Raw genomic sequence first — 13471 nt, 5'->3', positions numbered from 1 at the left:
AGATCACATTCTGCTTAACTGGAGGATTCATACGAATACCATGGTTACAGAGCTAGGCAGAGGCGGTGACAAGTAGCTCATCTCCTGTCCTCACAAATGCCTTCCGCTATCTAAAAGATGCAAGCCAGAATGGGACTAGATGGTATCGGCTATTAAACATTTCCATTTATATCATGTGTCAGGCATGAAATCAGAGAACCTCTACAGTGCAGGAGGTCCATCAAGTCTGCACCGACCCTTGGAAAGAGTAGCCACTAGAGGCCCACACCCCGACCCTATCCCTGTAACCCCACCTAACCTTTTTGGACACTAAGGGGCAATTTAAAATGACCAATACACCTAACCTGCACATCTTTGGACGGTGGGAGGAAACCGGAGCACCCGGAGGAAACCCACGCAGACACGGGGAGAAAATGCACTGCACACAAACGTTCACCCGAGGCTGGAATTAAACCCGGGTCCCTGACGCTATGAGGCAGCAGTGCTGACCACTGTGTTACCTACATCTAGACATCATCTGATAATTCCTATGTCTTAATCTAAACAATCGGTCACTTTTTTTTTATAAATCAACAAGGCTCAAGAAGTTGGAAGTAGACAAAAGGAAGGAGAGAGAAGAGGATAGCAAAGCATAGAGCCAAGTACATTAATGCCATTTGGCCATCCTTTGTGGCCCACACGGCACATGCAATTTAATACATTTATGCTTTTCACATGGAGGCAACACCTTTTGAGTGCTGCATCCCTGCAAAAATGTCCCACGCCAACACCACAACCCAAATCTTACTCCGGAGCCAAACACTGGTAAATCACGTTTCCAACCATTATCTAACCAGACAGCTTATAGCCTACCCACAACAGGCTGACTTTGCAGAACTGGAGAAGTTTCCTTTTCATCAAAGCTAAGTATCGAAGCAGAATTCTGCAGAATCTACAATGGGAAACAGGCAAAAAAAAAAATACAGGAAAGAATGCTTGTGCTTTGTACAGTCCCAGGGGCTTGACAAGAGCAGGTCAGAGTTGAGAAAAGAAAACCGAATCTTCCACAAAGTTCTTCTGACAAAACATTTTGTGCCCAAAATAAGCAGAGATTTCCTGTGAAGAGAGAAAGAGAGAGAGTGGTCCCATCGGAAGCGGTGAGTCAGGCTGCATTGACACAGTGAGGCCTACCAACCGGAAAACAGCTGTGCCTAGTGCTGCTGGATGCAGCAAGGTTTTCCAATCCAGCCTCTCAAACATTCCAAGCTCTACACAGTTCTCTAATCGTTCTTGCAGACGTTGCAGGTTTGGTTCTGTAAAATCATTGCCAGGTATGATACTGCTTGTTATTGTACATATGTACACCTTTGAACTAGAGAGCAACAACTGGGGTCATTGAGGGGATTACAGCCATCATTCAAATGGAGAATGTGAAAAACCAGTGGGGCTCATAAATTACCCAGGGCTCCAATTAGAGCTGAAGGAATAAACAAATTAAATCCAACCTTTGTACTCTGCCTGTATTCCATTTTACTATGAGCAGATTACATGGTGCAATGTTCACGGTGAGTTGAGAATTCCCTATTTTATAACAAAAGAGGCATTTGTCAATGTAATGCTATAGTGTTTGCTAGTACATTGGGGATTTAATTCCACATCTGCTCACATTCAGTGAAAATAGAAGTCTTATTATTTATATACATTCCTTTATATGTTTTTTAATCTATATATTTCATTTTCAAATGTCACTGATGTGCTAATTGAAGTGAGTTATATATCTCAGCCTTGAAAATCATTAACCTTAGTGGTGAATTTGGGATAGGACACACAGGGGGTTAGCAAATCAGGCTTTATTTCCTTTCAAAATTAAACCAACTTCCTTTTCTTTAAAAATAAATTCAAATTATGATTAAATAAAACACAATCCATTTGTGTCTTTCTCAGCTTGAAATGTTTTAAGAAGCTTTATTAGTGTCACAAGTAGGCTTACAATATCACTGCAATGAAGTTACTGTGAAAATCCCCTAGTCGCCACATTCCGGCACCTATTCTGGTAGATGGAGGGAGAATTCAGAATATCCAATTCACCTAACAGCACATCTTTCGGGACTTGTGGGAGGAAATCGGAGCACCCGGAGGAAACCCACGCAGACATGAAGAGAACATGCAGACTCTGCACAGACAGTGACCCAAGCTGGGAATCAATCCCGGGTCCCTGGCGCTGTGAAGCAACAGTGCTAACTACCGTGCTACTTTATAAATTGAAATCAAAAGCTTCAACAACTAGTACAGGGTATAATTTTCACCCTTTTTGAAAAACTCTAAATTTTACATGAATAAAGATTTTGAAATAGATTTTGTGAAAGCAATGGGAATGAATTTCTGCAAGGATTCTCTACTCCCTCTGGCAAAACAGTATAGACATGGACAAGTGGGAGAAATCCTGTGGGAATATAATACCATGCTGTCCTTTCAGCAACCTCAAATGCTACCTGCATTCCTGAAAAGAATGCATAATGAATTATTCGGGATCTACAAATAGTGGCCAGGCCTGCGATCGGGGACCACCGATCGGCGGGGGCACGCGACTGGGGGGGGGGGGGGGGGGGGGTGTCTACCTCCTTCCGCGCCGGCCCACTGTGTGGGTCCACCATGTTCCATGGGGCAGGCGGCCGCCGCGCACATGCGCGGACCCGCGGCCAGAAGTGCAGGGCCCCGTATCGGCAGCAAGAGCTGCATGGCGCATGCCGGGGCCCTGCAAGCTCCCTTAAAAATGGAGAATCACACCGGACTTTTTAGAAAAAAGTCTGGAGTGATTCGCGCCCGTTTTCTGGCAGGCTTGGGGACATAGCATTATTGGAGAATCCCGGCCATGGTCTTGCTGGAACATGAATTTTGGATTGGTAACATTTCCGATTCAGCATTCGGCTCCCTCTCCTGGTCAGCCAATTACATTCACAATTATACATCATGCTGAATGTCCTTTCAGTTCCTGTGGTTACATGACAACTATGTTGATAAAGCAGGAGATTGCACAACTACTGCTTTTCTAACGGCACTCTGCAAAATACAGGAAAAATAAATTGCACTGAGAGATATCTCTTACAGTACTTTATAGCCAATAAGTAATTCTGAAGTGTAGTCACTGTTTTAATGGAGAAATCGCAGCAGCCATTTACACACAGAAAGCTCCCCCAAGAAGGTAACTTAAAGCTTTTACTGAAATTATTGATCTTTAATTTTTGATAGCAGCACCAATTTAATTAACTGCATGCCTCAAAAGTGCTTTTAAACATAATATGAACAACTGGCAGCAAACAGTCCCCACTGCATCATCCAAAAACACACTAGTGTACAACAGTTTTTCTTTTAAAAAAATTTAAATTTCCAATTAGGGGGCATTTTAGAGTGACCAATCCACCTAGCCCGCACATCTTTGGGTTGTGGGGGAAAACCCACGCAAACACGGGGAGAATGTGCAAACTCCACACGGATAGTGACCCAGAGCCGGGATCGAACCTGGAACCTTGGCATCGTGAGGCTGCAGTGCTAACCACTGTGCCACCGTGCTGCCCTCCCAATGGCAATTATTCACTTTTCCACTTTCAGACACCAATGCAACTTGCATGCATTTGTAGAATTTTGTTTTCATTTTGGATTTATTTCAGACTCTTGTGCTCTGCAGTGTGGATATCAAAATGAAAAGGTTGGACAGTAATTTGGGGTTATTACGACATTAGCGACAGATGTGTATAGTTGGTGAACAGGGCTGTTGTAGTCTAATTGCATATCTTGGGACAAAATTACCCAGCTCCAGCACTGATCCTGAGAACAGAGTGTACTGATATAGAAACCCACACGTCTAAACACTCCCCATCCAGCACACTCACTGCCCAAACACCCCACCCCACCCTCTCCCCATGCCAATTAAGGCAGAACCCCAGTCAAAATTCCAATTGATGACCCCAAAACAGTCCCAGCTCCAGTTTCCCACCCCAACGACTACCCACTTCCCCTATACCCACCCCCAAAGTAACCTAGTTAATCCGGAGTGTTAGCAAACAAACTGGCAATTGGAAACTTAAACACATCTTATCCCCATCCTGCCTTCAGCTGCTGCCCACACACCCAGTTTTCTAAGAAGTTTCATTAGATCATGATCAGTTGGATTACCAGTCCTTAACCCAGGGCATTGGAGGTCAATTACAACACCTCAAGTGATGGCCCTCCTGGACTCCTGCAGCCAACAGCACAGACTGGGGACAGAACCCAAGACATTGAGGTTTACAGAACTCGGTACCTCACCAAACAAAGCATTTAGCCACTGAGTCATCAGGGTTGCACTGAAGGAAAGCTCAACTTGTTGACAGACATATCATGCTGTGTGTGAAGTGTATAACTATTCTCAGTTGTGCAAACATACCATTGCTTTTTTTTTTAAATCTGCTTAACAGCCAGAGTATGAAAGCAAAAATCAGAAAAATCGTATCCACGAGAGACTCAACGACCTCTCAAATGGGTTATGTCCATGTCAGCTTGCAGCCCGCCAGCTCAATCGGTTAACAGAGTCATCAGTATTCAGCGAGACATTCGATCCTCTGCAATCAGTGGTGTGACGTGTGCATTGAACTTGGCTCTCATTGAAATAAAAGTTAAGCAAAGCCTGCTACTCATTTAAAGCTGCTGAGGGATCTGTGATTTTGAACTCGCTGCAGATGAATTCACTCAGCATAGCAGAGTGGGACCGCACTTCCTCTTCCAAATCCCCAACCACATTCAGAAATAACACTTGGCACAGCAGGAATAAGTGTGGCTGCCTTTGAAATCTCAACCCCCAGCCCTCCTCAAGGAGAAAAAAAATACTTGTATTTCGAGAGCCCATTGTTCAGAAAGATCTCAACCTCGCATACAAAAATTTGTTTCAAGCTCACTCACTGCCTGTCACACAGTCATGTATGCTCAAAATTCAGAGTTAGCAGCCTTCACTTTTAAAAAGAAATCTCAATATTCTCTTCTCGTCGCATTGCACCATCTCAGTGTTCAGTTCTACAGGCACTGATCAGTCATCAGGACCTTGCACAAGGTGCCTATTACCACATGTTAGCTGAGACAGCGAGTGTGCTGCCAGACTTTGCAACCATGGGGACTCAGCGCACAATGTGACTTTACCTTGACTCAGCATCAGCTCACCCACGCTTTACAGTAGGAGCCACTTCATAAACACTGGTACGAGACTAGTTACCCAGAGGTTGCAAGTTAAATCTCACTAATAGAAATTTGGGTCACTGAATTCAATAAATCTGATCTTTTGTGGTTTATCATCAAGGGATACAAAAGCCACTGGACTGCAGTAAACAAACATTGGTTTGTAAATCTTCTTTAGGGAAGACAACCTTTTTCTTAGTCTGGCCTACACAGGGCTCTACTGATTAACCCTTAATGGCCTTTTTAAACACCCTGTTGTCAATCAAAAGGTAACCAACAAACTTCTTAGAGCAACAAGGGATGGACAATTAACGTACACTTGCCATTAGTTCCCATATTAAAAATCATAAGTGGATAATCTTCTTCCCTCTCTCTAGCCCCAATATACACTCACATGCCATTCCTGTACATCTAAAAAAATCCTGCCTCTATTTTACAAATAAGGATTATTTATGCTCCCCCACTTACCTCAACCCAATACTTGTTTATCACCTCTTAATTTCAACCATGCACAAATTGCCAGACACTAAAAATATAAAGAGGTTTAAAGATCCTGGTGACATTGTCAAAATGTGTCACTATTTGTCACCTGGCTCAGTACAGTGGCCAAATATACCTGCAGTCAGCATCTGTGACATTCAAATTTGTAAACATAATTGCACAAATTGCATTTGTTGTACTTAAGTTGAATAGATGCTGGGATATTGTTTGACACGAGTTACAATCAGGGTAGGTGGCAGAAATGTATATTTAATGTCCCACAGCTGGAGTACTTTGTCCTTGAGATTGAATCAGAGGGTCACAGGAGAGAATAATCACATTCAATCTCCCACACAAAAATTGCAACTGTGCAATCCATGACCAGTGTCTGAAGGACAATGTCAGTATTATTATCCCAAAATAATTGCAATCTGGAACATTCAGAGAATTAAATCTTTGGGAATTAGGAGTCTTCAGAACGAACAACTGTGGAAAATTACTTCTGTGTTGTTTTCTCAAATTCATATCGCCCTCTATTTCCTCTAAAAAAAAAAAATGTAATGTTATAAGCTGGGTACCATGAAAGAGCCTGGGCAGACACGGAGTGTTAGGAGGCCATTTCTTCTCGGATGACATCAGAGCTCCATCGTGTGCTCACCTCACATCTACAATACTTGCACTTTACAGCAAAGCGCAATGCTCAGGAGTAGAGCCATAGTTGATCCCAGGAGTAGAGCCAGAGCTGATCCCAGGAGTGCAAAGGTTAGTCTGACACTGCTGAGAGAATTTTAACTGTGCAGGGACTGGATAGCCAACCTGGTGGTCTGATTAGTTTATCGAGACCCAACAGTCTTCCTTTATTCAGTGGAACATCCGTGGATTTGTTTCTGTACCTCTTTCGGTTCTTGTTGCCTTCTTTTAAATGTCCTTTGAAGTGATAGATTGAAAATTAAGTTTTGTTTAATTTACTTCATCCAATGTGAGCATTTTATATATCTCAAGAACTAGTGTCATCTGCATTGATCTAACTGTACAAGTTTATTTACAGTACTATTAAAATATCACAAAAATGTCGGCACAGTTTATCCCAGCTCACTTCTAGCAGCTGCTGTGGTGGTTGTTTTCTTTGGTCAGAATCCACACCCAGGCTTAACCAATCAAGCACTGTGAGCTTAGGTCAGTTACCAGACTCTCTGTCAAAAATAAACATCAAACATTCCCATGGCAGGCAAATGAGCGCTCCCTCTACACTGTCCCATAAAGCACTTGCATGTCAGGTACATGGTATAGTCTTGGATCAGTGATAACACTTCCCAGTGTAAGAAAGTCAAGGGGTAAAGACCTAATCCAGAGATGAACACACAATCTAGGCTGGCACTCCTAAAGGGAGTGCTGCACTATTGGGGATGTTATTGCTTGTGGATCACATTAAGCAGAGGACCCTTCTGCGCTCTTTAAAAGAGATACCATGGCAAGATTAGAAAATAAATTGAGCAGGGCAGTTGCTGATGCCCTGGCCAATATTTATTTTCACCCAACACCTCAAACAGTTTTCAATTTGTTACTTGTGGGGCCTTCTTACTGACAAATTAGCTGCTGCATTTTCCTACATTAGGACAGTGACTATATTCAAAAGTACATCACTAGCTTTGAAGCCCTTTGAAGATGCCCTGAGGAAGCCAAAGCTGCTATAGAAGAGCAAGTCCTTTCTTTACATGGTGAGACACAGAATAAAGCTCCGTCTATACTGTCCTTATAAAGCACTCCCAAATTATATACTGGGTCTGATGACGCATAAAGTTCCTTTTACTCTATACCAACAACATGCCCCAGTCTCAGCCTCAAAAGGACAGTCACATTTTGCCCAATTTCCATGCCAGCCATCCAACAGCCCCCAATTCAGATAGTTAATTTAGTGTAGCTTGGGGGGGTCAAGATTCAAAAACAGCTTCTTCCCTGCTGTTACCAGACTCCTGAATGACCCTCTTATGGGCTGATCTGATCTCTTCACACATCTTCTCTACCGAGTAGTACTGCACTCCTGTACACTTCACCCAATGCCTGTGACTATGTATTTACATTGTGTATTTATGTATGCCGTATGTTTTTTTTTCCCCATGTCTGTAATGACCTGTCTGGACTGTATGCAGAACAGTACTTTTCACTGTACCTCAGTACACATGGCAATAAACAAATCCAATCCAAGTGTTCATCAGGGCTTTGGAAACTGTAGAGTTCAAATCTTTACAGTGATCAGAAGAAAATTAAATGCAAGTACTGATGAAGGGTCTTCGACCTGGAGTCAACTCCATTCCGCTCTGTAGATATTGCCTGACCTGCTGAGGATTTCCAACACTTTGGTTTCTATCTCCAATTTACAGCATCTGCAGTATTCTATTTTTGTACAAGATTACCAATATGAATGGATTTTACCTCAGCACCGCTCAGAACCAGCCCACAAACACAACTCCACCAATGGCAGCAAGGTAAAGTGATCTCCTCATTGTGTTACTCATCACAGATAAAGGGTGTGAGGTGAACCCCACGTTCACCTGATGCCTGCACAAAAGCCATTAGCTAGCAATCAGGAGCAGGAACACTGGTTGATTTTCCCTCCCTAATGAAGGGGCACCAAGGCCGGTTTCAGCAGTTCTACCGGTATCCCTGGTTGAAATCAACAGATACCACAGAACGTAATCAAACCCAGCTCCCTCTGTTCTGCAAGTCAGTCACTACCTTTAACAACAGAGTGATCAGGGGAGCCACAACTATGAGTTTATTCAAGGATGTGCTTAAAAGCCCATCACACTGGCTTCACGTGCATGTCAGGGCATCTTTCTGGGTATGCAGGCTAGCAGGTTTTAAACAGCCAACAAACAAGGATTGGCATAACCTTGCTTGGGATGAGAAAATAACCAGAAGTATCACATTTCCACACTTGCAAATAAAGGCTGAAGTTTACCAAAAATATATTTTCCATGAAGATGGTGCCCCTTTAAGAATGTCTATTGCAGAGTTTCTCAATATGATATCAAACCACAGTTATGTTAACCTCACACGGTGGAAAGCATTCAAAATAATAGCACTCAGCAAGAGAAAGATCCAAACCCACAAAACTAAGTCAGTACAAGGGAAGTTTGATGGCTCACTGAGTGAACATCTGGCACAATATAGAGACCAGAAGGCTCCAAGTTTGATCTCAAGTCTGTGTCAATGAGTTGATTTCAGCCAGGTCAGCAGCAGGACAACAGGCCCCAGCAATCCTGGGCTAGAAAGAGGAAAATTGTCTTCCCTGCCCCTAATTACTATGGTAACTCATTCAACAAAGTGTAAATATGTGGTCAGATGGAAGCAGAATTAGTTGTGATGCTTCCACAGCTGAATAGTTTGCTAAACCTCAAAGAATGGCCTCTAGCCCATGATACTAAAGAGTGTCTGTTGACTATGAAAAAGTGTTCCCTAACAGCAATTACTGCCTAAACTGGGGGGGGGGGGGGGGGGGGGGAAAGAGGGATTTTTTTTTTTAAAGTACATCTCCAATGTCACTGTTTAATGCAATGTGCAAAAGCTGTAAATCCTCTGAAAATTGAAGATTTCTCTTCCTGATTTAAACAAGGGACACACAAGAAGAGGAATCACCATTAGGCAGTGCTATTAACAAACAAGAAAACTATTCTGTCGATGTGGTATCTCCCTCTGTGTCTCTCTTTCCCTGAGTGTTTCATTTGTTTCTCTAGCTTCAAGTTGTTATCAATGTATCTCTGTTTCGGGATAAATTTCAACGGCTAAATGTCCCTTTCTCATTCCTGACTTTTTTTATTAAAACGTTCTTGTGTTTTCTATTGCATCTCTGTGTGAGGTTTGTGCGTCTCACAAGCCAAGTGATGGGCCAAGAGCTCCCCCCTCAGAAGTCACAAACCAATTTATACTTTCACTGTATCGTAGAGTCTGGAACACATCATTTAAACATCAGTTTACAATCAGTGTCCGGGCTTCTACAGGGATTTGCATCATTTTTAATAAGTCCCCACGACCGACAGCACTGCAGCCTGCTTTCTCATCCCACACATTTTCAGCTCTCTTTGCTATTCTATAGCTCTACAATCCTCCCCAGATTTTCTTTCAGAGGCACCACTAGGTCTGCATTAGGGCTGGTGACGGCAGAAGCCCCCTCCCAGCCTTGCTGCTAAACACAGGAAAGAAGCTATAACTCAACAGGGTTCCGACTTACCGTTTCCACATACCAGCGAGGGGCTTTCCCCTCCTCCTCCACACCTAACTATCCAGTGCTTGGGCTTGCTGCTGTGGCGCGGCTTGGCTTGGCTTGGCTTGGCTTGGCTTCACTTCTCTCCTCTCCTCTCCTCCCAGCAGCTCCACTCTGCTCTCAGGATCCTCTCTCTGTGCCTCCACTTCACTGCATTCTCCAGCACGCACAGGAACAGCTCAGCTCAGCATATACTCAATGTCACATGATCACATTCAACTCCAGCTCACTCAGCCTCTTGAATAAGGGAAACATGTGACCCTCCCTCCTTCCCCCCCCCCCCCCCCCCCCCTGTATCTTATGACAAATCGGCAGACACGGAGCTCCAGCTGACTGAGAGGAAGGGAAGCAGACGTCTTGACTGAAAACTGCTGACTTTCACTCAAGATGCCCGGGCGAAAAGGCTTCCCTTCCCAAGACACTCACATCTGCCCACCTGAGTAACAGAGAGAGCTGCATGGCTCCGGACCCAACTCTCAACCCACCAACAATTGCCAGCTCCTGAAACAGTTTGTCTGCAGCTCCTCAGCTCACAACACCGGAGAAGAAACTCAAATGCGAACAATCCGATTATTCGCATTGTAAGACTGGGTCGTTTTGTTTTTTGCTCCTCTGAACGCATTACTCCTTGTTGATGTCTGGAGTTGCTTCACCCTCCAGCCAATTCATGTGATCAGAGAGTTTTGCTGCATTTTCCAGTGAGGGCTGGATCCTGATGTCTCCCAACATCTACATCCTTCCAGCCAGAATAATTCAGGAGCTCAGAGACCATAAGACATATGAGCAGAATTAGGCCTCTCGGCCCATCGATGTCTGCTCCGCCATTCAATCATAGTTGATATTTTTCTCATCCCATTCTCCTGCCGTCTCCCCATAACTGCTGATCCCCTTATTAATCAAGGACCTATCTATCCCTGTCAAAGACACTGAGTAATTTGGCCTCCACAGCCTTCTGCAGCAAAGAGTTCCACAGATTCACCACCCTCTGGCTGAAGAAATTCCTCCTCATCTCTGTTTTAAAGGATCATCCCATTTGTCTGAGATTATGTCCTCTGGTTCTAGTTTTTCCTACAAGTGGAAACATCCTCTCCCAGGAGTCGCAGTATCCTGTAAGTTTCAAGAAGATCCTCCCTCACCCTTCTAAACTCCAATGAGTACAGACCCAGAGAGCTCAACCGTTCCTCATACAACAAGCTCTTCATTCCAGGGTCTTCAGCTGAGAATAGGGTTCAATCTCCAGACTCAAGTAACTCAGTATATTCCAGGACATCAGGATAAATGGTAAGAGTGTGCAGGTTGCTGTGTTCCACTACATATGGTCAAACACTTAGCTTATTAGAAATGGTGCAGGGGTTCACAAAGTATAAGCAGAAAGTGGAGAATTCTTCTCAATGCCAGGGCACTGCCTGCACAAGAGAGCCTATTGCATATACTCAATGTCACATGATCAATGTCACATGTGATGGTGAAAATTCTGCTGCCAGGGAATGGCCATCTCCATGTTGATACTCTGGGCTCTAGGACAGCTGGAACATCTGTGACAGCATATATGTGAGGCACACTTATCTTTGTCAGCAAGTAGCAATCAAACAGAACCAAATCCCAGGGGAAACTGCTGCCACCAATGGATTTTAATAAGCACCCACGATGAACACAAGGAAAACTATTTATATGTAACGTTTCAGCCATGGCTCTGTTGGGAGAACTCTCAGCTCTGAGTCAGAAGGTTGTGGATTCATGTCCAACTCCAGAGGCTCGAGTACAAAAATCTGCCAGGCCAACATGCCCAGCATCGAGATACTTGTCACGAAAACTAGCTCCACAGGCTGGGACATGTCATTCAGATCCCTGAAGCCAGACTACCAAAGCAACTGCTCTACTTGGAACTCAGTCATGGTACAAGACTCCCAGCAGGACAGGGGAAATACTTTAAGGAATGTCCTCAAAGCATCCCTCAGGAGGTCAAACATCCCTGCAGACTGAGCTCCTGGCCTGTGAGTGGCCAAAATGGAGCAAGTTAATTCGGGAACACATCCAGCAATTTTGTCAGGAACGTGCAGAGGCAAAGTTGAGGCATCAGGGAGCACTCACAGACCTCCGAACAACAAACTTGGTAATTTGGTGCAGTGAGGTAACCAGGAAAGGTAAGTGGTTAATCTAATTGTGCTGTTTTTCAGTTAAAAGTGCAGTGTAGATTAGTGTCTGATTGGCTGAAACTGCCCCCACCCTAATTGCTGAGAGGCAGTTATCTGGCAGTCACCTGAGGCCTGTTTAGGGGCACAAAGGTACACATTGTATTCTTCTCTTTGAAGTTTTAGTGTGAGTCATCCTGAAGTCTGTATAAAAGACAGACAGAAAGCGCACTCAGTAAGCGTTGCGCAGGTCAAAGAGACACAGCCTGAGTGAGTGCGACACAGACGAGTGAGAATTTGAAACTTGGTAATTTGGTGCAGTGAGGTAACCCGGTGCAGAGTGGGAGAAGGTGCTTTTTCCCCACTGTTTTGTTCTCTCTTTCTTCGGGCCTAATTTCGGGAGCCGTTCGGAGGAGGAGGAGCAGTCTCTGTGAGTATAAAAACCTAACGGTAACTTCCTGTTTTCCAGTTTTTTTTTCAAAAGTGATGTCAGAGGGAAGCTGTGATCTGATTGGTTGATAGCAAATCTGCCCCAAATTTAAAAAAAAATACAGCTAAACTCGTAAACTTAAATTAAACTAATTAATTAATTAGAGATGGCTGGTCAGGTGATGTGCTTGAGCTGCTTGATGTGGGAGCTGGCAGATCCCATTGCGAGCTGCAGCGACCACATCTGCAGTAAGTGTTGGCTGCTCGAAGAGCTCCGAGTTGATGGGCTGAGCTTCAAACACTGAGGCACATCCAGGAGGGGGAGACTTACCTGGACACTGTGTTTCAGGAGGCAGTCACACCTGTCAGAGTAAGTAGTTTAAATCCTGCCAGTGGCCAGGGACAGCAGGGTGTGACTGCAAGTCAGGCAGGTAAAGGGAACCAGCAATCAGGAACTCAGGAGCCTCAGCCCTTGACCCTTCCAACAGGTATGAGGCACTTGCTCCCTGTGTGGATGGCGAACAGGGCTGCAGGAAGGATGAGTCAGCTGACCAAGGCACCATGGTTCAGCAGGCCATTCAAGGGGAGGGAGTAAATAGGCAAGTTGTAGTTGTAGGGGATTCTATTATCTGGGGGATAGATAGTATCCTTTGTGAGCAGGATAAAGAGTCCCGCATGGTATGTTGCCTGCCCGGTGCTAGGTTGCAGGACATCTCTGACCGGCTTGAAAGGATACTGGAGAGGGAGGGGGAGGATCGAGTTGTTGTGGTCCATGTCGGTACCAACAACATAGGCAAGCCTAGGAAAGAGGACCTGTTTAGAGATTATAAAGAGCTAGGATTCAAATAAAAAACAGGTCCTCAAGGGTCATAATCTCCGGATTACTGCCCGAGCCACGTGCAAATTGGCATAGGGAGGCAAGAATAAGGGAAGTTAACACGTGGCTGAAAGAATGGTGTGGGAAAGAGGGGTTCCTTTTCAT

The 13471-nt window shown here is 44.4% G+C and overlaps 2 protein-coding genes across 6 annotated transcripts in view; one reads left to right on the top strand and one right to left on the bottom strand.

Annotated features, from left to right (window-relative positions):
• The window catches only part of rab3il1 (RAB3A interacting protein (rabin3)-like 1), a 216355-nt gene that overhangs the window by 76924 nt on the left and 125960 nt on the right, over window positions 1-13471 (bottom strand). The window contains exons 1-2 of one of the 5 annotated variants that reach the window (XM_072466059.1): window positions 9896-10149; window positions 6243-6591 (exon numbers count right to left, since the gene is read on the bottom strand). The exons of 2 other annotated variants lie outside the window; for them this stretch is intronic. Coding sequence is in view for 1 of the 3 variants with exons in the window: in XM_072466057.1 (XP_072322158.1) it covers window positions 9896-9906 (11 nt within the window). In the remaining 2 variants the exon portion in view is untranslated. Of the gene's footprint in view, window positions 1-6242; window positions 6592-9895; window positions 10151-13471 lie in introns of those variants that run through there. 2 more of the 5 variants (XM_072466060.1, XM_072466057.1) reach the window with 2 other exon arrangements.
• The window catches only part of LOC140384392 (bestrophin-4-like), a 177199-nt gene continuing 173976 nt past the window's right edge, over window positions 10249-13471 (top strand). Inside the window, exon 1 of the mRNA XM_072466053.1 lies at window positions 10249-12072. The gene's annotated coding sequence lies outside the window, so the exon portion shown is untranslated. The remainder of the gene's footprint in view (window positions 12073-13471) is intronic.

This window comes from Scyliorhinus torazame, chromosome 10 (genome assembly GCF_047496885.1).
Source record: "Scyliorhinus torazame isolate Kashiwa2021f chromosome 10, sScyTor2.1, whole genome shotgun sequence".
Classification (NCBI taxonomy): domain Eukaryota; kingdom Metazoa; phylum Chordata; class Chondrichthyes; order Carcharhiniformes; family Scyliorhinidae; genus Scyliorhinus; species Scyliorhinus torazame.
This window is presented reverse-complemented; position numbering and strand designations above follow the sequence as displayed.